General features: G+C 27.2%; 6 protein-coding genes across 6 annotated transcripts; 3 read left to right on the top strand and 3 right to left on the bottom strand.

Annotated features, from left to right (window-relative positions):
- Positions 1-3,282: 3,282 nt before the first annotated feature.
- On the top strand, positions 3,283-3,561 carry OCT59_019197 (uncharacterized protein; the record flags this gene model as incomplete). Its single annotated transcript, XM_066135858.1, has 1 exon — positions 3,283-3,561. The coding sequence occupies one exon, from the start codon at positions 3,283-3,285 to the stop codon at positions 3,559-3,561; it is 279 nt and encodes a 92-aa protein (XP_066005110.1).
- Positions 3,562-10,139: 6,578 nt separating this feature from the next.
- OCT59_019198 (uncharacterized protein) lies at positions 10,140-10,547 on the top strand (the record flags this gene model as incomplete). Its single annotated transcript, XM_066135859.1, has 1 exon — positions 10,140-10,547. One exon carries the CDS (start codon positions 10,140-10,142, stop codon positions 10,545-10,547), a length of 408 nt encoding a protein of 135 aa, XP_066005111.1.
- A 776-nt stretch (positions 10,548-11,323) lies between these two features.
- OCT59_019199 (uncharacterized protein) lies at positions 11,324-12,543 on the bottom strand (the record flags this gene model as incomplete). Its single annotated transcript, XM_066135860.1, has 5 exons — positions 11,324-11,419; positions 11,554-11,831; positions 11,911-12,011; positions 12,080-12,197; positions 12,282-12,543. 5 exons carry the CDS (start codon positions 12,541-12,543, stop codon positions 11,324-11,326), a joined length of 855 nt encoding a protein of 284 aa, XP_066005112.1.
- Positions 12,544-16,280: 3,737 nt separating this feature from the next.
- OCT59_019200 (uncharacterized protein) lies at positions 16,281-18,344 on the bottom strand. Its single transcript, XM_066135861.1, has one exon. The coding sequence runs from the start codon at positions 18,333-18,335 to the stop codon at positions 16,428-16,430; it is 1,908 nt and encodes a 635-aa protein (XP_066005113.1). The 5' UTR covers positions 18,336-18,344; the 3' UTR covers positions 16,281-16,427.
- A 462-nt stretch (positions 18,345-18,806) lies between these two features.
- OCT59_019201 (uncharacterized protein) lies at positions 18,807-22,163 on the top strand (the record flags this gene model as incomplete). Its single annotated transcript, XM_066135862.1, has 4 exons — positions 18,807-19,022; positions 19,111-19,171; positions 19,269-19,441; positions 19,521-22,163. 4 exons carry the CDS (start codon positions 18,807-18,809, stop codon positions 22,161-22,163), a joined length of 3,093 nt encoding a protein of 1,030 aa, XP_066005114.1.
- Positions 22,164-23,579: 1,416 nt separating this feature from the next.
- OCT59_019202 (uncharacterized protein) lies at positions 23,580-24,286 on the bottom strand (the record flags this gene model as incomplete). The annotated part of the gene is made up of 4 exons (XM_066135863.1): positions 23,580-23,718; positions 23,777-23,861; positions 24,101-24,163; positions 24,250-24,286. 4 exons carry the CDS (start codon positions 24,284-24,286, stop codon positions 23,580-23,582), a joined length of 324 nt encoding a protein of 107 aa, XP_066005115.1.
- Positions 24,287-26,046: the final 1,760 nt, after the last annotated feature.

Consider the following 26,046-nt stretch of genomic DNA (forward strand, 5'->3'; position numbering starts at 1 on the left):
CTTAATAAATAGCATACACTAAATAAACTAGTAAGTATTATATAGTATTATATTTTTGATATTTATATTGTATTTTTTTCTACTTAATAATTTATATTATAAGGGAACAACTCTAAAAAATCAAGATTATATAGTTTTAATGCTATGAAGAAGTCATCCCTGAAAATGAAAATTTTTGATGAGAAGTATTGACTTCTCCTGAGAAGCTGAGGTCGAACGAGACATATGGTCGCAGTGTGCACTTTCAAAGAAGTATTGATCGAGACGATAAGTTTACGAAGAATGGGAGTCGGCACCAGGTCTATAAGCAGTGTTGATATCTTATTGTCATTCATATTAAGCATATATGCGTGATCTAGTTGTACTAAGTATTATATTGCGGTAGATAATGAAGAGGGAACTGCTACGCTGAAAGAACCTTTTCTAATGTGCGTACATAGTTCATCTTGCCGTTTGATATTATTTTCTGGAGGGAGGGCTGATGATCCTGGTTTTGTGCGTGGGCTTTGAACACTTGGCAACGATGAAATTTGTTTTGTTATTACATAATTACATGCTACATGATTATTATAGCTATCTTATGTAATATTGAAAACGAATTTATAGACAATAATATAACCACAATACCACTCTTTTTCGCTATTATTGTTGATCGGTCTAACCCGAGTATTATAGAGGAGAAACTGACGCCGGAGGTGACACATTCTAAGGAGGTAAGTAAAAATGTGAGAGATCCAGGAACCACTGTGTAAAACGTTGATGATGTCCACCTTATCTATCTCCCGTTATAACTTATAAGTGTACTAAAATCATTGAGCATTCCGACAACATATCGAGATTTGTTTATCGGGTTACTTTTATCCACTTTTCTATCTCACAAAGTTCGACAATCCTTGCTGAAGAATTATTTATTTACGAATTCTGAATCATTTTCAGGCGCAGTAAATTGTTCATCGTCCAAATCCATATTGTCTTCTGAAGGAATGTCAATCTAATAGGGTGAAATTGAATATCATTTATAAACAAACTCACCAGCAATTATTATTGTTTAGTTAGGAAATTTTTATTTCTGGTTGGGCGTTACAACAAAACCAAAAAATTAGAGAACCAGTGAAACGAATCCCTTTACATATCAAGCCAAGCAACTTCTTGAGACGATGTTTTATACAGGAACTGCTGATCCAAGAAAGAAATGACTGCTCCAGAGTGCGAAGTGAATGATGCAACGAGCGCAAGAGGGAGAGATACAAGAGGAAGATATACCAAAGGAATCTACTATTACAAATTGGATTCTTTTCACGAGGTTGGAAATATGTAATGACACTTCAAGCAATTGAAGCAGCAAAACATAAGAGAGTCTTTGGAAACAAATTAGAAGGCTAATTTATATTTGTTTTTTACGAAAATAACAAAGTGCTTTAAGACAATTAATATATTTACTTTATAACTTAAAATATTAATTATTATTTTTAAATATGTTAAAAAAAAAAAATCAGGTTTATCAAAATTGCCTATATGGTTTGAATTCTATTTGAATATTTATGAAAGCAATGTTGTTTTTTACAAATTTATTTGAAAATGTTTTAAAATTATGATAGATTCTATTGTATTAAAATACAAGCATTATTTTAAATGCGCGTCACGAAGTCACGTGAGATTATTATATTCCGGAATCATTTGTATTATACTTAAATGTAGTAATAAAAAAATTATCTTGACCTGGAAAGGTTATCCGCATACTCGGATTTTACCTTTCTTTTAAAAAATAATTAACATATCTGCAAATTAGACTTACTTTCATTCATCATTTTGTAAGTATTATAGTAATAAACTAGTACTGAGGAAAGGTTGGTGTAAAATTTTGATTATAAGAGGACCAAACCTACCATCATACGATGAATAATTAGACTTAGCGTTAGACACGAATAATAAGACTTGTACATGATGAAAGCACCTGGAGACGTTAGAATGGAAAAAAATAATTTACCAATTACGTGTATAACTCCGAAATATTTATTCCGCTTTGAGATGATAATGCGAATCCTTTAATCGAGATTTTGTAATGAGATCATATCATATTAGCGTAAATTTTTCTAAATGAGTATATATTTCGAAAACCCACTGCAAATTACATATAAAGTCGATATCCCGGTTAGTGAATCCTTTCCTTGTGCAAGTAAAGTAAAAATCAAACGTTTGCAAACGAACAGTATATTTTGCAAAATAATGAGGTTTATAACTTTTATTTCATTCGACATTTATTTCGTATCACATCAAATTTATATAAATACAACAATAATCCTTTGGGATCGGCGTTAAATGTAAAAATGTCAGGATAAAACGAATAAGAGCTGACAATATAAAATTGTCTATTGTTGAATTGTCGTACTTGTGAAGTATATAATTAATTTATGCAAAAAATTTTAGTGTAGCCCTGATTGATTGATTTATGCATTAGTCTTTTCTTTTTTAAAAAAAGAAAAAAAAAATTCCCATGTGTCTATTCTCCTTCTACAACGGACTTTCAAAAATGACTACTTTTTCGTACGCTGTTTCTACTAAAGTAGTTGGTAAAATATGATTTACTCAAAAAAAATTCTCGTGCGTCAGTTCTTCTACAACGGACTTTCAAAATTGACTGCTATTTCGCACGCTATTTTTATATATATAAAGCTCTCTGTCTAACTCTTTTGAGTAGTACCTAAGCAAACAACAATTGAGTAATAATTTTTTTCATAACCAAATGACAGTTAGACACATCTATCATGATGTCTAAGTACTTTGGCCAGGATGGTAGGTTTTTTCGTTTCTTTCATTTTGCGTTCTTTCTCTGTTTGTAAAATTTTCTTTAGTTACTAATTCATTTATCTTTCTAGAGCTTATTTTGTACTTGAGAAATCAAAAAAATTTATCGTACAATGGATCCTACACCACAACCATAACATTATTTGAACAAGAAAGATTATATACCCACGCCAAGTCCTTAACCCAGGCGCCCTAGACTTTGTTTTTAATAAATAAAGGTCTTTTAACAAACTACAGAGACAATAATAATCTTCGTTCATGGCCAATGAACGCCACAGAGGCCCTAATAAGATGACGTTGTTATTACCATGACCAATTTATTGATATGCGTATTCAAACACAGGGCACTCTGTGGCAGCTCTGAATGAGGAATTAAATACGTACCTTCCTTTATTACTAAGTAAATTATGCACTGCTAAGTTGTCGGAAACGTAGTGCAATATTAAAAACATTTTGGGAGGAACTCAAATAAAGAAAATGAGGATGATGAGGCGACAAAAATCTCCAAGAAACGGGAATGTTCTAAAGAAACAAGACCATACCAAAACTGAAACTAAAGCCACTTCTCTAATTCGAAGTAATGAACAGTATTACAATAAAGTTAATGTTAAGACACTTTGGTGTCTTGTAAACGGAGATTGTGTATCTTCCGTCTTCCCATTTGACATTGATATTAACAAGAAAATAACCATCGGGCATATGAAAGAAAACATCATTGAGAAAATAAATTTCAAAAATGGTTGCAGCCAATTTTAGCGGATAATAATATTAAAACTATTGGAGTATTAACGGACCTGAATAAAGTATGCCATCTCATGGTTGAATTATCGAATCGCAAAAGACGTTTGAGGTTATTAGTAAGATGGTTAAGATGATACGTGTCAGGATGGTAATATATGAGGATATAAATAAGATGTTCTATAATTTAGTATTTTAATGAATAATAACAGAATAACATTAGTGGTTTAAAATAATACTGGTTTTTTCTTGAAGTTTTAATTTTTTTTTTGATTCTCATCTAGTTCCGTAAATTTTTTAATAAAGTATACTGTATAACAAAAGTATAATAATTTTAGTGTATTTTGGGTGTTTGTAATGAACTATACATGATGATGTGATGTTACTTGACTGTTCGTATTTTTTTTCTGATCGGTGTTATTTGTCATATAAATGAATCTTATTTTAGCATTTGAATCATTAAAACACTATAAAACAGAAGACATTTAAGCGAAGAATCCCTAAACGAAGTATGTTTAAATGGAAGTATAAATTAACTTTCTTTTTTCTTCACATTAATTAATCATAATTTAGTTAAAATTTTTTAAAAAGTTTCCCAATTATGATAGATATTGTATATAATAAAATGTTATGGTGTAACACGATAACCAAATACTTTTAATTATGCGTTAGTGTTTGAGTTAAAAGCTTGCAGTTTGAGTGATTGTCTTGATTATTATTATAACTTATTGACATTGAAAGGTAAATTTGACATCATAGAACGCATTTGTTTGGGACTTAACCTTGTTCATAGTTATAATATAATTCATGAAGACCTTCACTCGGGTAAATATTTTGCATTCAAATATATCAGATGCACCTATCAGTGATTTTGGACCTCAGTTTGTAGACCAGTGGGTAGAATAAGATCAGGAAAGTCGAAAGAGAAGAACATTGGCGGAATATTACCAAATATTGCGCCAGAGGTATTGCGCAGCTAGCAATGAACAATTGGTATAATTATTAATTAAATAATTATTGGAAATCGACCTTTCAATAATCAGCTGTACGATGAACGCCTCATAATTGATATATGTGAAAGATTATGTTCAAACATTAGAGATAAAACACCGAAGCCTTTGGAAGAAATAATTCGGAAATGTTGGCATTTTATGTATAACTTCGGGAAGATATGAAGTAAATGAAAATTTCATCGTATGATTTAGTTAATGAATCAAATGAATCAACAATAATAATATCGCCATCACGCCCATCAGAGTCACGTAAATCCAGCTTCTTCGATTATTGTTGTAGAAACAAAAACAGGTAAATAATATATCATCATATTTTATTTATTTCAATCAAATATTTAATTAAAATAATTAAAATCCATTAAATTATAATTCTGAATATGACGAATGCTTAGAATGTGCAATTGATTTAGATTCAAATTATTTGAGTTAACCCATTATATAGTAGATTTTATTAAGATTTATTATGTACAGTAGCGGTCATAAGTATCCGATCCCTCAATAAGTTTGTATAATATATAACAAGGCTCTCTAGTTCTCTTTCCTAAATCTAAAAATAAATGTGAACACAAGAATAGTTTTACATCGTTACGGATGTTACAACATCATAAACTTGTAATACTTCAAAATTTTATACACTGCACTTAAACTAAAAATGGTACTGCGCCCCACAATTATTAAATTCACTAGATAATTCCGGCATTACAGTACCAAAAATTTTTAACAGAGAAATTTCGAAAGTAGCCAAGCTGCGAAAATTTAAAATGTTAAATACAGTCAAAGCTCGTTATAGTGGACCCTCAGTTCTAACCATTTTTGTTCACTATAACGAATATTCACAAAAACGAAAGATTTCTTTATAATGAATTTTATATTAGTACAAAAAAAGAAAGTTTCTTTTAACGAAAGTATTTTGATTTATTGAAAGAAGTGATATTTGTAACAAACTTTTTTGTTATTCAATGAACCTTTTCTTCACGAACTTTGGATTTTTATACTGACGGTTCTGCCTTTTATATTTTCAATGATGAAAATTTACTTCAATCATAGATCTCATCAAATTAAATTCTTATTGGAAGAACTACCTACTATTGAACATGTAAAACTTTAACGTCCAGATTTATATAATGGATGGAATTGTCCTTCTTGTAAAAATGCTCTTAAAACCTTTAATCATGTTTGATTTATCCTCAACATTGTGCTTTTATTACCACTATTATCTTAATCAAAAGAAAGAATTTATACATCTTATTCGACATTATGGAATTTCATCACGTGATCTTACGAACCCTTCGTTATGGTCTTGTTAATTGTTATACTATTGATAATCAATTTAATAGTCCATAAAAATATCTTCTCACGAACATAAAAAATATAGTAATGAATTCAAAGCGCTATATTACGTAGCTACAAATCATATTTTAGTCTCAAACGTATAGCTTACGAAAATTATTTAATTTTTAATAATATTTTCCCTATAACACCTTCACCCGCTACTACTTTACACAATATCTCTAATAATACTTTACCAGCAATAATCCGGCAGATAGAAACAGCATTACGTTATAAAAATTATATTCACAAACAACTAACGGACATCGCTTCCATTTTCACGATTATATAGACTTCATATTTCATACAGATGGATCCATAAATAGGAACTACGCGTTGTATTAGTGGCTACGGTAAGAAAGTCTTTCGCTACGCTCCAATACCTATCTAAATAACCTCGGGAATTTGGTGTCGGTAATTTGTCATGGTGTAATATGACCGGGTCCCCGCTAACATCACCTCACTAATTACCCCCTGTTTTTCCTTTTTTGATATCCCTTTTTTACTTGTAACACTGACAATCTCGATTTTTTTTGTATCACTGATAATATATTTGTTTTTTTTCGCTATTAAAATTTATAAAATTTATTAAACAAAAACCATAAATTTAAACTGTTGTCACTTAGTTAATCTGTTTTTGTTATAATATCATAATAAAATTAAATACCGCGACGGACTTCACCGGTTTCAATGACGTTTCATTATTTTTGATATCACTATTTAAATGGGAGTCCCGACAATACTTCAGAATCACGTAACCCATTATTCCCGACATTCATTACCCGAAACTATTTAATGACATAATATAGAAATTCTAAAAAATGATTTATTAAGATCTTTAATCAGTATATTACTGTAAAAAAATAAAAAAATTATTATATCTTTATGACTTTATGACGTAATAATTTAAATTTTTATTTTTTTTCTAAAAAAAAAAATCAAAATAAATAAAATTTATAAAATTTACAAAATTTTATGATTTGCATTTTTACAATAAATCATTAATATTTGCAAAGTGATTCTTAATTTTTGCGATGTACAGTATTATTAAATATTAATAAATAATAATAATAATAATAATAACATTTATTTTTGCTAAAATTATTAAATATGATATTAAAAAAAAAAATTTAATTTTTAACAATAGAAATTACAATTTTGCGATATTTTAAAAATTATTACATATTCATTACAAAATATTACAATAATATTATTACGTCTATAAAAAAAGTAATAAAAAAAAATAGCGTATCAGGATAGTAAGTGTCGGGATAATGATGGGATTCCGAAGTTTCGGGTGAGCGCCCTATAAAAAAAAAATGTCCAGTTTTTGTTCAGAAATCGTCCGCCTATATTTTCCGGACAAAAACAGGATCTATAAACATCCGGAATATTGCAATATTCCGGACATTCATAAATAAGGAATTTGTCCGGTTTTTGCCATATATTTGTCCGTCATTTGTCCAAATTTTGATTATTCATAAATAAGTAATTTGCTTATATGATTTACTTTATAGTTTTTTTAGCAGTATTATTTATTTATTCAAATTAAAAGCATAACAATAAAAATCATAGACTATTTATTATATTATAAAAAAAATAACTTTATTATAAATTAATCAATTAATACAATATGCCTCCACTAATATTATAATCTACTTTCATTAAAATTAAGATACAAGTAATTTTAACCTTGCTGAATAATTTTACTTAAGCATAAAAGAGTAGTTTCATTTGAATAAAGTGATGAACTTACGTTCTAAAGTTGGAAAATAGAAAAGTAAAATTTAAAAATTAGTATTCAATTAAAAAATGCAACTTACTCTATGAATATTGTACCTACACTTATGAAAATCTAAATTACAAGTAATTTCGACCTCATTGAACAACTTTACTTAAGCACAAAAGGGTAATTTCATTTGGTGAAAGTGGTGAAATTACGCTCTGAAGTTTAAAACAGAAAAACGAAAATTTTGAAAACCAGTACTATTATAAAAAATCATGATTTCCTCTATAATTATCATACCTATGCATATGAAATAAGTATAATTTAACATTACTGGACAACTTTGCTTCATAAAAGATAGCTTCGTTTGGCCAAAGTGGTGAGATTATGTGTGAAATTACGCTTCAAAACTAGAAAATAAAAATACAAAAGTAAAAAGAAGAAATTAAGGTACTATATATTATATAAAATATTATAACTTTACAAGAACAAGTAATAAAAACTGAGTTAAAAGAGTTTATTATGTGTTAGTTTGTACTTTTGAAAAAAAAGGGAAAAAAGGAGGAAAAGATTTTTTTTACAGCTATCACGTAAACAATAAACAAATAAACAAAAAATGTAATTACGTGATATCAGTGACGATCATTTGAATTTTGATCTTAATAAAATTAATGTTTATGTAAAGCGAAAAAATCAACTGCACGTGGTACAGTAATTCTATAAAATTAATTTTTTTATTGTTCAACCATTAATTATTGAATATAGTAGAGGAAAAAGTTGTGAGATATTTTGCTGTAACTGTCAGTTATATACACTACATTCTCGTTAAATATGGTGGATGATCAAAAAATTCTGGATATTTTATAGACGAATTCCGGACGATCAAAAATATCAAATTCCGGATAATCAAAATTCCTTGGACATTTTCCAGACATATTCTGTACATTCAAAAAATTCCGGACATTTTTTTTGGGCAAATTCCAGATGATCACAAATTCTGGACATTTTTCTAGACAAATTCCGGACAATCAAACATTCAGAAAATTGGTTTTCGTCCTAAATCCTGCAATATCTGGACAATTTCCGGACATTTCTTTTTTATAGGGGCGTCGTAGTAAATCTATTTAAAATATGAAATGTATTGTCCCATCCAATATATGGAAAGGTATAGAATTATTCAAATCCATAAATTTCAGTTAATTCTGTTTTTGTTAACATATATGTTATTCCATATCCATAAGGGATTACTGGAATGGAATTATAATTAAAAATAACAAAATCCATATTTATAATCTTTTTCATGTTGTTTCTTGGATTTATCCAATTCAAAATTCATTCGAGTCATCCGTTAGAGTTTCACAGATGATTGTATATATTAAACAGAAAAAAAAAAACATTGATACCGTATTTAACGTAGTAGCATCACATTCCCACTTCCATTCCAAACTAATAATTAATATAACGTCCTTTATGGCTCAAAAATTTGAGGGGGAGGGGAGGGAATAATTTAAACAAATCAAACATGACATTTAAACATATTAAAAATTTCAGAAATTTTCGGTAAAGTCGGAAATATTCAGTACCACTCAATTTTAGAAAAGAGAGAGGGTGCTTTAAACCGATACCCTTTAAACGGTTACGGTACATTTCGCCGAAAGCCATTTCGTCGAAAGGACGTTTCGCCGAAAAATAGGGCCAACATTATGCAGAATTATAAATAACTCAGGCCAGAGATTATTTTTCGGCGAAATGGCTTTCGGAGAAATGTCCCGATACCGTTTCTGATCACTGTGATCAAATATAAATGATATACTGCAAATCAGTACTATGGTATCTTGATTTAAATTAACCTTTCTCCCTCTATTTTAAGGTAATTTAAACACATACAGTATGTATATTCAATTTTAAAAAAGAGAAGGAGTGCTTTAAACATACTGTATGTGTTTAAATTACCTTTGAAATAGTTAATTTAAATCAAGATACCATAGTACTGATTTGCAGTATATCATTTATTTCCTAACAGGGATCAGAAACGTGCCCTCTCTCAAAAATAAGCTTTTTCAGAGAAAGAACCAATCATAGGCTCAGAAGTAAAATCAATTGCTAATCTTTTCGGATCTAGACATGTGGTGAGTAAAAAGTATCGCACACGTCTGGCGGAGTCCTCCTTTATATTTGTTTACCCTTTTTCCTTATAGAACTTCACGAGTTCTTCACGTTCCTTTGAATTATTGTTGAAAAAAATAAAAAGAAAAAAGGGTAAAACGTTATTTATTTATTTATTTATTTATTTCTAAAAGAGTAGTGAATCTAAGACATTTACAAGGGGTAAAACGTTACAATTAATGCCAAGACTTTTTATTATGATCATTTATGTCACGTGACTTAAATTTCGTTTAGTCTATTATTATAGAGATTACGCTATAATGAATTTCTGTATATATAGGCCAAAATTTTATTATAAATTGAGAGTTAGAGTCGTATGATAAAATATTAATTTACTTATAAAAAAGTAGTATTTATTAATTATGATGTTCGTACAAAATTTAGGATTATTGATAATTTTATTATCTGTTATCAATACTTCCTATTCATATCCCGAACATAGAGTAGCGTTTAATCCACGAGGATATACTGAGGCTATAAATAAAATATGCATTCATTGGTACGATTATCATCAAAATGAGATATCGACTGAATGTAATATACCAGTTGGAGGCCCTTCATCAAAGACATCTCCAGTTTGGTCAATAGGATATAAACTCTCTATACATACAGAAAGTGGTACAATTCATAATGGACCATTTTTTTGGTGGGATGGCTGGGTAAATGGGATATATTGTAACGATATACATATTCATTTAAAAGGTGGTGGTTTTATTATTAAAGATTCTTTTAAAATGGCTATAGTTTATGATAAATGTTTCTGGGAATAATAAATCAGATGATTGATTACTATTGGAAGAATTCACAGAAGTAATTGTATTTGTTCTAGTAATATATCCTGTAGTTGAGATAACAGAAGGTATTTTTCTTATTAAGTAGAAAAACAAATAGTTTAATTTTCTGTATTAAAATATTTGAAATCAAATCAATTATCTATATCTATTATATAAATTACCTGACTTGTTATTTGTGTTTTGTGAACAGGTTATGATTTATAATTTTGTTATATGATTTAATCAATAAAAAAGAATACAATATAATTTGTATTCCGACTTTATTTATCTATTCCAAGAAATTTTTTCCAAACTTGTATCAACATTTTCTCAATTAGTGATATTATATCATCTACTTTACAAGTGACATAAAAAAAATAAAGATAAATGAAATAATAAAATAATGATAAAAAAATAAAAAATAAAAAATGATAATATAAAAAAATTGGCTAAGGCGGCCATCTGGGAAAATTTAAAATAATTTACTTTCATCAAAAGTATAGTACTAGTATAGTCCGTTACATTACTGATGGAATTTTGCGTGTTACGAAAAATTGCCAAAGATCATAAGATTCCCAGGCAAATTTGCCTGCGAGATATTTGCGATAATAATTTATTGCTAATTTTTGCTTATCACATAAAATTTAAATTTTCAAATTTGGATGCATTATAGATGAAGGGATGTGCAATGTTATGCCAATTTTGCCATATTTTAATATGCTTAATATATAGTAATTTAAGTTCAAAAAGTTCGCAAGCAAATTTTGCCTGCGTTACAGATGAGGGGATAATTCAAAGAAATTGTATGTCGATAAGTTAAATTTATTATTTTTTAATCCAACTTTATCAATTAATCGCGTTCTGAGAATCTTCACCTCAAATGTTTAGCACAAAAAATAATAAACCAGTGTGATAAATAAATTTATTTAAATATATTAAAGATTTTATATAAAAAAAAAAAGGTTAATTTAAAATAATTACTCGAGTTTCTTAATACAGATACCGTAGGACGTAAATTATTCCCATCGGGTGAAATCCAATATTCACCGATTCCAGTTTCTATATTTGGAATTCTAATCAAATTCTTTGGGTTAACTCTATTTTGGAACACAACCAGATAATCATCTCCTTCATAAGTAAATTTAACGGCATATTTGGATGCGACATCAATATCTGGAGTGGAATAAAATCCGTATCCAAATGGTAATGGTTTCTTACAAGAGAAATTTCCATCTCTAGCGATTGAATTACAATTATGTTCGGCAGTTCCATGATAAGATACTATTAAAAATAAATGAATTGTTTGAACTTTGAAAGAAATTGACATAGATGAGAGAAATTTACTATAAATAACAAATACCTGGCCACTCATCTTGTACCGAACTTGTTGGGAATTGTCTACTTTTATCAGCACCTAACCAAATGTTATCTTCATATTTATCAAGAACATTGATAGCAAATCTTTTCCAACCACAAGGTCGTTTATACCTAAAATTTCCCCACATAAAAGTTTCTCCATTATCATTTACATCCGTAAAATCACGATCATATTTTGGAGCAAAATGATTAGATTGAAAGTGTAAGCCACAATTTCATCACTGCTGTCGTCATCTCTTAATTTCAAAACTAATTGTAGCGTAGAATTATCTTGCATATCGTAATTCGTTAGAGTACGTTCATCTTCAAGTTGTTTGTCGTCAAGAACAAATCTTGTTTAATCTGGTGATATACCTTCAATTGGAATTCTCGCCTTTACTTGATCAAGTGTATCATTGAAATCAACATATAATGATACAGTCATACCCGATAATGTTTCAACGTATATATCTCCATCTCGGGGTGATGTATATACTTTACCTCCAACTAAAAAAGACTTATTATTATATTTAATACATTCCCCAATTTTTTCTTTAGAATTATCATCATAAGTAGCAATTTTATTGTTAGTAATAGCACTTAATGCTGCGGCTAAAAGTGAGTTTGACATTTTCATTATTAATTATTTTTATCGAAAACGCTTCATTTATATATACAGTACATATGGTTTTATACCTATTTTATATAATATATAATATATTAAGCTTATAATGTTCTACTTATGTTTAGGCCGTTCCAATTTAATCTTTAGTTTAACGTCCTCCCCCCCCTCTATTTTTGAAAAATTCAAGGGTGATTTAAACATATATGTTTGATATGTTTAAATATGCTTAAAACACCCCCTCCTTTACTAAAATTTAATAGTACCGAGAATTTCCGATTTTACCGAAAATTTCCGAAATTTTTAATATGTTTAATTTTCATGTTTGTTTAAATTATCCCCTCCCCCCCCCCCCCCCCCCCTCAAAATTTTTGGCCGGAAAGGACGTTAAACTAATTATTAATTTGGAACGGCCTTATTAATCAAAAGTTTTTAAGTCATAGTAGATCATAAACAGTTGCGTACGCTGTGACACAAGTTGCAACTAATACACAAGATCAAGATCACAACATTCTAAAGTTGATAGTTGTATTATTATTATTATTAGCACAACATAACGCATGTCCCAACATAACACAGATTCAAAAATAAACACAGCCGCTTATTTATTATTGCTTGTTTATTTGTGGCATAAATACGATTGAGAATTTTTTTTTATAATAAAAATATTTTACTCTAATTAATTTATGTAAGAGCACATGAGCCCGTTATAAATGATTGAATTTTACTGTAATAGTTCAAGATATTGGCTCAAAGATTGTTCGATTGTGTTATTTTGTTATTTATTAATTTTCTATTTTAACTAGGGTGGCGTCAGGAATCAAGTTGGCACGCCCTTTAATATTTTTTTATTTTTTAATTTTAAAAAAAGAATTAATAATTATTTTCTTTGGGTGTTATTTTTTTTTACATAAATAATAAATTAAAAATTACCATCATGAGGAGGTTTCTCATTGAGAAAATTTTCCTGTGAACCTAACTACATCACCAGATGTAAAATCGGGAATCCATTTTGGAACTGATGGATTTTTGGAAAAAAGGAAATTATTTTTAATTTCATTGTGTATTATTTTCTTCTAATAGTTTCTTTTATAATAAAATTATTACTTTCTCATTCAACAATTGAATGAATTACACAAATTAAAGTGAGTTTTGCTGGCATAGTATTTATTTATTTATTTTTTTTTATGTAAGGAAATAGATACTTTTTTTTTACTAATATTTTTCTTAACCAATTTTTTTTTCTTTTTCTCTTTTTTTCAAAAAAAAAGAGATATTTATTAAATTTTTTTTTAAATGAAGTCAATATTTCTTCATAAAAAAATAGAATCATTTTTTTTTATGATCAAATATTTTGTTTGATATAATTATTATATATTTGTAAAAAAAAAAAACTTATTTATTTTTATATAGATATATTTAATCCTATAACATTTGTCCAAATTTTTTTAACTTTGAATGAGAAATTTTGATTACATAAAAATTGACATTTACCGAAATCTTTCATTATTTTTTTTTATTTAACCGGTAATGGTAAAAGAATACTAGATAAAATTTTTTTAATTAAAAAAAAAAGGAAAAAAAAATAAATTATTTTACTATTTATTTTGAGATATTTATTTATTATATTATTTTATTGGTATTTGGTAATATATATTTTTTTTGATAACTTTCATAGTATTTTTTTATCATCGTCAATAAATTATTAATAAATATTAAATCATTTTTACCATTTTGTTACGTACATGATTACGTACACGATCGTTATTTTTTTTGAAAAGAATCACGTTTTTTTTTTCAAAAAAAAAAATATATATATATATTAACCTGCCTCCGTTAGAGAAGCTAACTGCATCTAATGCTTGAAGCTTGAAGCTTGAAGCATATACTTAAGTGTAGACTTAAACATAAGTTTCAAGCTTCAAGCTTCAAGCTTAATATAAAAATGCTGGAAAAGTTTAAACTATATTTAGGCATCAAACTAACCATATATTGAATTTCATGGTTAGTACGATCAACAAATTTATTAAAATAATACTATAAACACATTACACAAGCTTTTCGGCATTATTATCTTCAAGCTAAATACCCTTTCAATTTCATTGGTTGCTTACGTCCAAAGTTAATTTAGATCTTAATTTTTTTTGTTATGTTACAGACTTACAGTAGTTTCGATAGTTGATCGTGTAAAATATAAATACCATCTCAATTTCATTGATTGCTTACGCTCAAAATTAATTTAGAAAAATTTTTTTGTGTTACGTCACAGTAGTTTTAATAGTTGATCGTGTAAAATATAAATACCATCTCAATTTCATTGGTTGCTTACGCTCAAAATTAATTTAGAACTTAAAATTTATTGTGTTACGTCACAGCAGTTTCGATAGTTGATCGTGTAAAATATAAATACCCTTTCAATTTCATTGGTTGCTTACGCCTAAAATTATTTTAGATAATTTTTTTTTGTTAAATTAATTTAGATTTTAAATTTTTTTGTTACGTCGCAGTAGCATAGCGGACATGCTCATATCACCTTGCCGATCATTTGCTGATCACTAATTCCAGATTTTAAAAACTTATTGCAAAATCACAAATATTTTTCAAATAATGTGGCAAAAAAATAATGGAAATCTAAGTAAAAACACTAAATTATCATATGACTTTAATTATGTAATTATTAGCACAATTTTTAATAATATCATAAATATATTATTTGTATATGATAATTCACTAATTATTGCCGATCATCAGACAAAAATTGAAGTGCGAAGATGAATTTGCGAGTGCGAAACTTAAGAATTTGCACAAATATTCTTTATATTATGTAGAATCTATAAAAAAAAATAATGCAGTGATCTGATTCATAATGCAGGTTTTTTATTAGTAACATAATTAGTGAATAATTTCGTAAAATGAATAAATATATGCCAAATAATAATAAAAGCTAATAAAATTTAATACACAATAAATTAAAACTAAATTTAAGTTATTTGTGAAATTTGAGCATATATTATTATGTAAATTTTTTTAGCAACGGTATTTATATTAGTGATAATTGAATAAATGATCAGCAAATGATCGACAAATGATCAGTCAGTATTGTGATAAAATAGGAATGTCCGCTATGCTCGTCGCAGTAGTTTCGATAGTTGGTCATGTAAGATATACATAACCTCTCAATTTTATTGGTTACTTACGCCCAAAATTATTTTAGATCTTAATTTTTTTTTTGTTACGTCGCAGTAGTTTAATAGTTGATCGTGTAAAATATAAATACCCTTTCAATTTCATTGGTTGCTTACGTCCAAAGTTAATTTAGATCTTAAATTTTTTTTCGTTACGTCGCAGTAGTTTCGATAGTTGATCGTGTAAAATATAAATACCATCTCAATTTCATTGATTGCTTACGCTCAAAATTAATTTAGAAATTTTTTTTTGTGTTACGTCACAGTAGTTTTAATAGTTGATCGTGTAAAATTTAAATACCCTTTCAATTTCATTGGTTGCTTACGCTCAAAGTTAATTTAGATCTTAAATTTTTTTTCGTTACGTCGCAGTAATTTCGATAGTTGATCGTGTAATCTCAATTTCATTAGTTACTTACGCCCAAGATTAATTTAGATCTTAAAATTTTTTTTTTTTATGTCGCAGTTTCGATGGTTGGTCGTGTAAAATATACAGTAAATACCTTCCCAATTCTTTTGCTTTTTTTTTTTAGGTCTCTTTAAGCGACTCTTTTAAACACACGTGTATATATTGCCAAAAGTTAAAATAATAAAAACCTTTATTGATAAAATTGATAAAATTTGAATAAAATTTGATAAAAATTTTATAACGTTCCAAACTACATAACAAATAATAAAAATTTTTATATTTTTTTAAATCTCCTAATTTAATTCCTAATCAAATACTATACATTCAATATCACTTTCATTCCTTGATATTTTTACTTTTTTGTTCTTACAAACAAAACAAGTTCTCTTACACTTACAATTTAGATATTTTATCTTGATTTGATTAATTTTTTGACTTAAAAAAATTGGATTATAATTATTATTTTTTGATAAATATAAACTAACACATTTTGGACTTATATTACTAGTATTAAGATCAATAAATGGATTTCTCAAAAATTTAAAATTAAAAGGAAGTGAAGCATAAAAATTAGAAGTAGGATAATCAGAAATAATTATAGTACAGAAAACAAAATGTGGTAATTTATCATAACGTTTCTTTTTTAAACAATAAGAATAAACATCTATATTAAAATCGTTACTTGATAAAGTATTACAAAAATTATGACCAATAATAATAGACTTATTTGAAGAATCCAAATTACTTAATACAGGAATTCCAAAGAAAGGGATACCATTTGTCACCATTGAATTAAGTTTTTGTTTTAATGGAATACTATAAAATTCAAGAAGATTTTGTGGATCATAAACATTTTTAATTAATTCAACACTAATTGTATCCGGAAGGATGAAATTAAAATCTTTATCATAACCAATAATCATCATCTTAATTTTTAAATTATATCTACGTTTTTGAAAACTTTTTTGTATACCATGAATTATAATACTTGGTTTTGTATTTGGTTTTCTTAGAATTTGACAATTAAAGAATACTTTCTTTGAATTCGCATTTGTATCAACAACTGTTGCAAAGATATCACAATCAGATTCTTCATCGTGAATGATTTCTAAAATATTTTGTGGAATATTTTTTAATTCAAAATTTTTATGCCTTCCAGATTCATTTAAATAATAATCACAATTCTCAGTACTAGTATAAAGGATTCTCTTTCCAATAGATTTAAAGGCTTGTTTACGTAAATCATCGAATAAGAGATGAAAAATATTTAAGGGATTTTTAAATTCAATACACTCCCAATTTTGATAATTTTTCAAAGATTCGATCCAATTTTTTTCATCAAAATTTTCATCATCAGGATGTTTACCTCCAAGTAATCTTATATAATTAAAAGAATAAAATTTTGAAGATTTTTCACCAATAATATCAGTATCATTAAAGTAAACTTTCCCTCCTAATATAATTTCAGTTGGAATGAATTGACCATATTCTTTAGTAATTTTCTTAAATCTTTCCCTAGGATTTTTTGAATTTATGGCATCAATCACATCGTTTTTAAATTCATCAGTTAATTTTAAATTTTCTAAATTTTGTTTGCTGAATTTTAATGACACTTTACCAATTTCTGTATATTGATAAGCTGATTGGATTTCATTAATAAAACTTTTATCATGTAAATTTACAACTGATAATCCAAATTTTGCAAAATTCGTTATGTTATTATTACCATTTTCAACATCTACAAATAAATTTGTTTTCTTCATCCAATCTTCTTTTGATTCAAATTCAATTCGACCTTTTTTATATTTATTAATTTCTTTTAATTCACAATTATTTATTATAAAAGCTTGTTTTTCAGCTATCTTAATTCCATCAATACTCATGGTTCGCCCATAATCTAACTTGAATTGATTACTTAAAATTTTCCAATAATTTCTTTTTAAATATAAAATATTTTGACCTTCTTTAATTGTTATAATATCTTTTAAAAGAAAATTCATTTCATCTTCACGTTCTATTTCTCCAAATTCTTCATCGTTTTCTTCTTTTAAATAGATCAACATATCATTGATAACATTATGTTCGATTAATTCCTTACGAATATCGGATAAATAATCATTTGGATTTAATCTTTTTATTATAGATTTTTGTAATGATAAATTATCTATAATTTTAATAAATATTGTAATTTTTTTAATTTTTTTTGAAGACATTTTTTTTTTTAAAAAAAATAAAAAATAAAAATAAAAAAAATTCAGGGAAAAAATTCAGGGACGGTTTAGTATTATTTCGATTACTTATTTATATATATATTGTATATTTACTTATTTATAATATTGATATGAAAAAAAGCCACACCGCCCACGGCTGATACATGTTACACATGATAATCTCTTTTTTTTTTGATCCAACAATTAAATAAAGTTTTACTTTTGAATCACCACATAATTCCTTATCCTAAAATAGATAAATGACTTTATTAATATAAAGTATTTTTAATATTTTTAATTACAAAACTTCCTACCTAAGACTAATGTATCCTATTAAGGACGAAGAGATTTTACAACTTGAATGAATTAAACTCCTAATATAGAAAAGTACTGTTTTGGTCGATAAAAAAAAAAAAAAATGGCCTGATGTTTCGGGTGTCGATCAACAAACAGAAAAAAATTCTTTATTCAATAATGAAGTTTTTAAAAGAATGGATTGATGAAAGAATAAACGAAGATGATTTTAATTTTCTTGATTATAATGAATTTAATAATTTAGAAATAATTGATAAAAGAGTTAATGGAACTTTAAAAAAAGCTAATTGGAAAAATCATAATATTATCATCGTATTAAAAATTTCGAAGAATTTAAAAATTATTGAAAATGATTTTAAAGAATATTTTATTAAGGTATGATAAATGAATTAATTTTTTATATATATATAATTGTTTTGTAGAATTAAGATTTTTAATATTATATACATTTTATAAAATATAGTTAAAAGTTTTACGTAGAATTGATCATTCAAATATTAATCGTTTTCTCGGGTTAACGAAAGGTCTGTAATGATGAGTGTTACTGTAATTTAGAATAAAATTTTTTGTTGCATTTTATAATATCCGGAATTATTTACTAATTAATATCAATAATAATAGACCCAAATGGTAATTATTTTTCAGTATTGGAATATGCTAACGAAGGAAATTTAAGAGATTATTTAAAAATTAATTTTGATGCTTTACAATGGAATGTCAAATTACAAATGGCACTTGATATTACTCGTGGATTAATGTTCTTACATACTGAAAAAGTAATTCATGGAAATTTGGTGGGTAGTATACTTTATATATACATATTTTATTTTTTTAAAAAAAAAAATTTCTTAATATTTTATTTTATCCTTAAAGCATTCGTACAACGTATTAGTTAATGATGGTAAAGTGATGGTTACGGACTTAGAATTACTCAAACAAGCGACCAAAATTACATCTGAAAATATAGTTTATGTTGAACCTCAATATCTTCATAATTCAAGTTATAAACGAGATATGAAATCTGATATTTATAGTTTAGGTGTTCTTCTATGGGAAATATCGAGTGGGCGTCCACCATTTTCTGAATGTATACAAAAAGTATTTGGTTTAACTCAAGTAAAGAATAAACTTTTAAATGGAGAGAAAGAAGAACCAGTCGCAAATACACCTTCAGAATATCTACAACTTTATCAAAAGTGTTGGCAAGATGAACCAAATTCGAGACCTGAGATTAATCAAGTTTACGAAATTTTATCACGAATAAAATTACAATCCGGTATTGATAACATTAGGGTAACGAACGGTAATATATCTGATAGACACACTGCAAAAATTACTTTGGAAATATTTAAAAGCCCAGCGCAACAAATAATTAGAAAATTGAAGTTGAATCATGGGATAGTATTAAACGGATATGATATAATTTCAAGTTTACAAGGGGTGGTTGTTGAAGACGGGGAATTAAAAGTGAATTTATATGAAGAATCACCTTTAGTATACACGTCTATTAATTCTGAAAATAATGATTTACAAATAGACACATGCATCAATTTTCCAGTTGCAGAAATCGTTTATAATGGTAATTTGTTAAAATCCTTTTTAGAATATACGAATGATGAAAAGAAATTACACGAACTATGTGGTGATTTTCTCTCAAGAAGATTCTTAGCCGGTGGTCAATTATTTATCGAGGATTTTAATTCAGTTACTACAACACAAGCAAGTATTTTAAAGTATTATTTTTTCTGTGTATATAATTCAATTAAATATTCTACAGAAATCCAACTTAGCAAGTTATTCACCTTGAATCTTTTACCAAAATTAATAACATTGGACGGGGAAAGGATAAATACTCATGAAGAATTAATCAATTGGATGAATAATTTGTATCAAAAGAATATGGTTAATATTATTTCTTATGATAATCTCATTCCCATTTCTCGATTAAAGGATGATACATCATTGATTGATGGAGATTCTGAAACTTTTGAAGAAAAACAACCTGGAATTATTGATTTTAATGAAAAGTTAGATTTTGACGATTGGACTGAGGAAGTAGTTGATGATAATTTAATGGTTTGGGCCGAGGATTTTAAACTTTTTCATGGATTAATAATTAATAATGATGGAGAAATAGAAATTAGCGAGAAAATTCCTATTTACATCAATAGAATTCCTGAAGCCAATCCACGTGATAAAACTTATTTAAAAATTGTCAATCAATCAACGGAATTTGATTTTAATTTAATCTCCAATAATATTTTTTCAACTATAAATTTAGATACTTTTCCATTCACAAGAAATAACGTAATTAATAATAATAACAATAATAATAATCATGAAGATTATAATCATGTTTTAATCAAATGTGAGAAATATGAAATTTTCTTAGATATGAAACGTATGATAAAACCCACATATGAATTTGAACAAGTTATAGAAGATGCTCTTAATAATATGAGACCATTAAAAGCTTTACAACAAGTATTTGATGAATATGGTCATTTATTTTCACGAAGAATTGTATTAGGAAGATCAATTAAAAATATTATACCAAATTTCCCTTCATCTAATACATTTAATGATATTAATGATATTGATCAAATACTCGAATCATTAGATAATTTAAATATTAAATTCCTTTTAACACAAAAAGAAAGTACTATTGAAAAGGATGATGTATGTAATTGGATTCAAGATTCACAATATTTAGAAGTTATTGAATTTGATCATATTATCCCTTTATATAAAATTCTTAAAGAGGAGCAACAAAAAAGAATTGATGATTTATCACAAAATGATTATAAAATATTAATGACAGGAATTACAAATTTAACTGATTTAAATAATAATAATAATGAACATTATAAACGTGTAAATTTTGATTTATCATTAGAAAAAGAAAATTATGATGTATTTGGATTAATTATTTCAGAAAATAATACAAAATTAGAAGATATTTATATTAATTTTGGATTATATGATTTTAATGGATTTTATACAATAATAAAAAAAGGTGAAAATATTATTATTGATATAACGAGATGTCATATTTTATGGTTAATTATAGGAAATCCTTCAAGATCAACAATTTTTAGTCCAAATAATCGAGATTTTGAAATAAATTATTTAAAGAAATCAATTAAATTAAGATCTAATATATCAAATTATAAAATTAAAACTTTTTTTCCTTTATATGAAGGTTATACTGTTTTAATTCATGAAAATCATTCATCAATTAATTATGAATATAATAATATTATTAAAATAATTGAATGGAATGAAAGATCTATTAAGATTCAAATTGAATCAAATTTTAAATTTGAATTTAATACAATTAGTGATATCAATTTATCTGATCATAATTCTGATCCTGTGATAAATCTTGAAATTGAATTATATATTTGTGTTATATCTACAAATTATAAAAATTTAAAGATCGATAATGATATAGAAAGAGAATATCCTTTGAATTTAATCGGACATATTTTAATTAAGGAAAACAAATATGATTGAAAATGACGAAGGTATTTTATATATTTTTATGTAAATTAGTTAAATTGTATTTTAAAAATTAATTCTTTACTAATAATAATTTGTTAATAATAATACATTAGTAGTTGTCGAAACCGATAGTGATGAATTTTGTATCATGCGATACTGATGTGGTACCAACGCTCAATTACCGCAAAACCGAAATATTTTATTTATTTTTTGTTTATTTGTCTTTTTTTTTAATAAAACATGAATTTATTTATAAACAATACTTTAATTTTTAATTTTAAACTTAAAAATAATAAATATAAATTGTTAATTATTGTAATCGTAAAAGTTGTTAGGACGACAAGAAAAAGTATTCGAATGGTAAGGAACGAAATCTATTCGATATCGGAAGTAAGGAATTTAATCGATCCAATCATGCCCGATCGTTGATTGTTTCGAATCAATGCTCGTGCGTTGTGTGTTGGGCACTTGGGCTCGATGACTCGATCAAAATTGTAATTCGGCCCAAAATTAGAATTTTTTAAAATCTGGGGGTTCGACATACGACAAATGATCACGACTTCACGAGGCGATTTAACGTGATGTCAATCACGCATTTTGAATACCCTCGGAAGAATATTTTTCACAACGGTAAATCTCTCACATGAAGCCTTCGATCACTATACTATATATATTATAATATAAAATGTCAACATATGAATATATTTTTATTGCACTTGTCCATATTTTAAACATAAAATTATAATGAAAATTTATCTCGTTCATCTAAATTAATTTTCTTTCGTCTTTAGACTAATAAATTTTTTTCAAAATAAACTCAATTCCTTGTTGAACATCACCAAAGATGAAAATAATACATTTGGCGATAACCATTTGCGAAAATACAAATGCATATAACCATGTATCTAATGTATAAAATCACCAAAAAACTAGTACAATTGAAATTTTTCGTTAACTTACAATTTATATTAACTAAATTATGCATTTGTATTATTAAGAATCTCAAACTATCGTTAAAATCTACTTTCCTAACTTCTGATATATTATTATTCTTCTTTTTCTTAGTTCCCCTATATACAAACATCATCCCACGAATATTCTCTTTTTGGTATCTTCTTTTTCTTTATTCTTTTGATACCTTTTGAATCGTCATCCACTACGTCGCGCTTGTTACCCTCTTTTTTTCCCACCTGAAGATTTTGTTAGTCTGCAGAGCAACTAACGTTAATACTATGATATTCGTTCGTTCCATTCTTTCTCCGTAGGTTTTTTGTTTCCAGAACTCTACCTTCCTACTATAACTCTATAACTATGAATCTTCGTTTGATGTAAAATTTTCCTTTTATTACCTTCTTCCACATGACTACTTAATTATCCTTTCAAATTCATTAATTATTTCTACTACCTACACAGAGTTGGTATACTCATTTAAATTTTTGTTCGGTCTGACCTATATTCATTCATCAACTCGGTCACTTCATTCTCCTGAATCTGTATTACTTCTTTCTCTTTCGCATTATCAATCGTTGTTGATCCGTTTTTTTTGTAAAATCTTTGTTCGATATATCTGGTATAAAAAAATTAAAATTTTTCTTTTTCGTAGGGATTATCCACGTTTCACTCACATCGGATCCTTCCAACCTTTTGTAACCGCCCATCCAAGATCCTCTTCGGTTTTAAAATATGCATACAAATACTGTGTTCCTTTGTCTTAGCGAAAATAAAATTATATCTTCGTATATAAATCTGTGTACGAAAGGTGTTTTAAATCATCAGGTATTTTTGGTACGCAGTCCACTTAAGATCACGTCTCTCCGATAATTTTGTGTTCGCCGCGAACCAACGTGGTATATAAACATTATCGTTGACTTGAGAAACTAGAACGCCGTGATTGATATTTGTATTGTTTCTTCATACTGAATTTATTTATTATTCCGGAAAGTTCTAACTTTCTTCACCATTTCTGCATTCTACCTTGCTGATACGTCTGGCTAAAATGTATATTAAATTGACTTTTTAAAATAAACATATTAATAAAATTAATAATATATTAATTTGTGAATCACATTTAATTTAAAACGTGTATTAAAAGTAAAACCTGATTCTTCGTTGATATGAAGATAACGATCTTCCATGTATTACGCAATCTTCCCGGGACAGGCGGGACACGCCCCAGCCGGAGAACGAAGCGTCGGTGTACAATATCGTCTTTGGTTCCTCCAGAATCAGAATTCGCCCGTTCCATAGAAGTAATTTCTTGATCCACCATTCCAATTGCACGATGCTTCCTTGTGAAAGTTCGATAATACTATTCCAGCCTTGCTTCTTCAGACAATATTTCTGTCCAGCAGAAGGGAAGTAATTTCTTGATCCACCATTCCAGCTTCCTTGTGAAAGTTCGATAATACTATTCCAGCCTTTGCTTCTTCAGACCAATATTTTTGTTCAGCAGAAGGGAAGCAATGTCTTGATCCACCATTCCAGCTTCCTTGTGAAAGTTCGATAATACCATGCCAGCCTTTGCTTCTTCAGACCAATATTTTTGTTCAGCAGAAGGGAAGCAATTTCTTGATCCACCATTCCAGCTTCCTTGTGAAAGTTCGATAATACTATTCCAGCCTTGCTTCTTCAGACCAATATTTTTGTGGCACGAGAGTACAATCTGGCTGGGAATACAGCATCCATTGTTGCCGTAATTTTTCCGATGAGAGGAAGCTAACTTGTGAATTGGGATATCTTCATTGAGTTTGCCTTTTTACATTCTTGTATCAGATCTTTTATCTTGTGCTTTCGTAGTTTGATCATCATTATCCTGGAATTTATCTGGAATCTTAGAAAATCGGCTACTTCGAGAAGGTACTAGATTTTTTTTACGAGGATCTATTAAAAGATTATGTTAAATTTTCTTTAAAACAGAAGTGATTACTTTTTTACTTACATTTTCTTTTTATAGCCATTATTTTCTTTTTAATTTCAATTTTATCTATTCGGATGATGGTATTAATTAGAGATCTCGTAATAACTTTAAAATCAATTTCTCTAAATTTAATCTAAAATAATGATACCATTTATTCTAACTCGTGTTCCATCATTAGGTTAATCATAGTAGCCGAAATTAGAGTACCGCTGAAACCGAGCCTAATCTTAAACTTTTTTTCGTAATTGATTCATCTCGTTCACAATTCGGAACAAATGATGTAGAGTAGTCAATGAATTTCACTACAAAATATAAAAAATAAATTTAGCTTATGATTATCTGTTTGATTTCGTAACTGAAATTCCTACCAAATTGTCTTTAATTCTATAACCCATTGCAGTACTACTTTTCGATTTTTCTAACAAAGGCTCTAATTGATTTCAAATAATCAAAAAATTAAAATCGTTTAATTGTATTAATTTAACTGATCGGGATCCATTTCTTACATCATAAAGTAACGATCTTTTTTTTAAAAAAAATTATCCATTAGGTTAATTTACCATAAATATTTAACTTTCCTATCAACATCATCTTCTTCAGAATTAATATACGTATATACTAAAGGTTTACTGTATATAAATTCACTCTTGCATGCTTGATCGTGTATCCAGTTAAAATTAATCCATGATCCAATTTAAATTTCTAATGCTTATTGTGCTGCTAATAATAATAGAGGTATATTGTATAAATAATAATTTGTTTTTCAAATATTGGGTATAGTAAAAAATAGTACAAAAGTATAAATATAACTCATATCTCGTAAATTAGGTTATGAATATACATAAAAGCTAATTACAACGTTCTCAGATTCTAATGCAAATTCTGTCTCTTGTTTTGTTATTAACTGAAAGAAAACGAATATGTCTTTATGATAATGTTAAAATATAATTATTTACCTTTTGGATAGTAAATACTTTA

Source organism: Rhizophagus irregularis, chromosome 28 (assembly GCF_026210795.1).
Source record: "Rhizophagus irregularis chromosome 28, complete sequence".
NCBI classification, from domain to species: Eukaryota; Fungi; Glomeromycota; class Glomeromycetes; order Glomerales; family Glomeraceae; genus Rhizophagus; species Rhizophagus irregularis.

Bases quoted from the DNA above. Each gene is read 5' to 3' on its own strand.
- OCT59_019200 (XM_066135861.1), bottom strand. From the start codon at position 18,335: ATGTCTTCAAAAAAAATTAAAAAAATTACAATATTTATTAAAATTATA.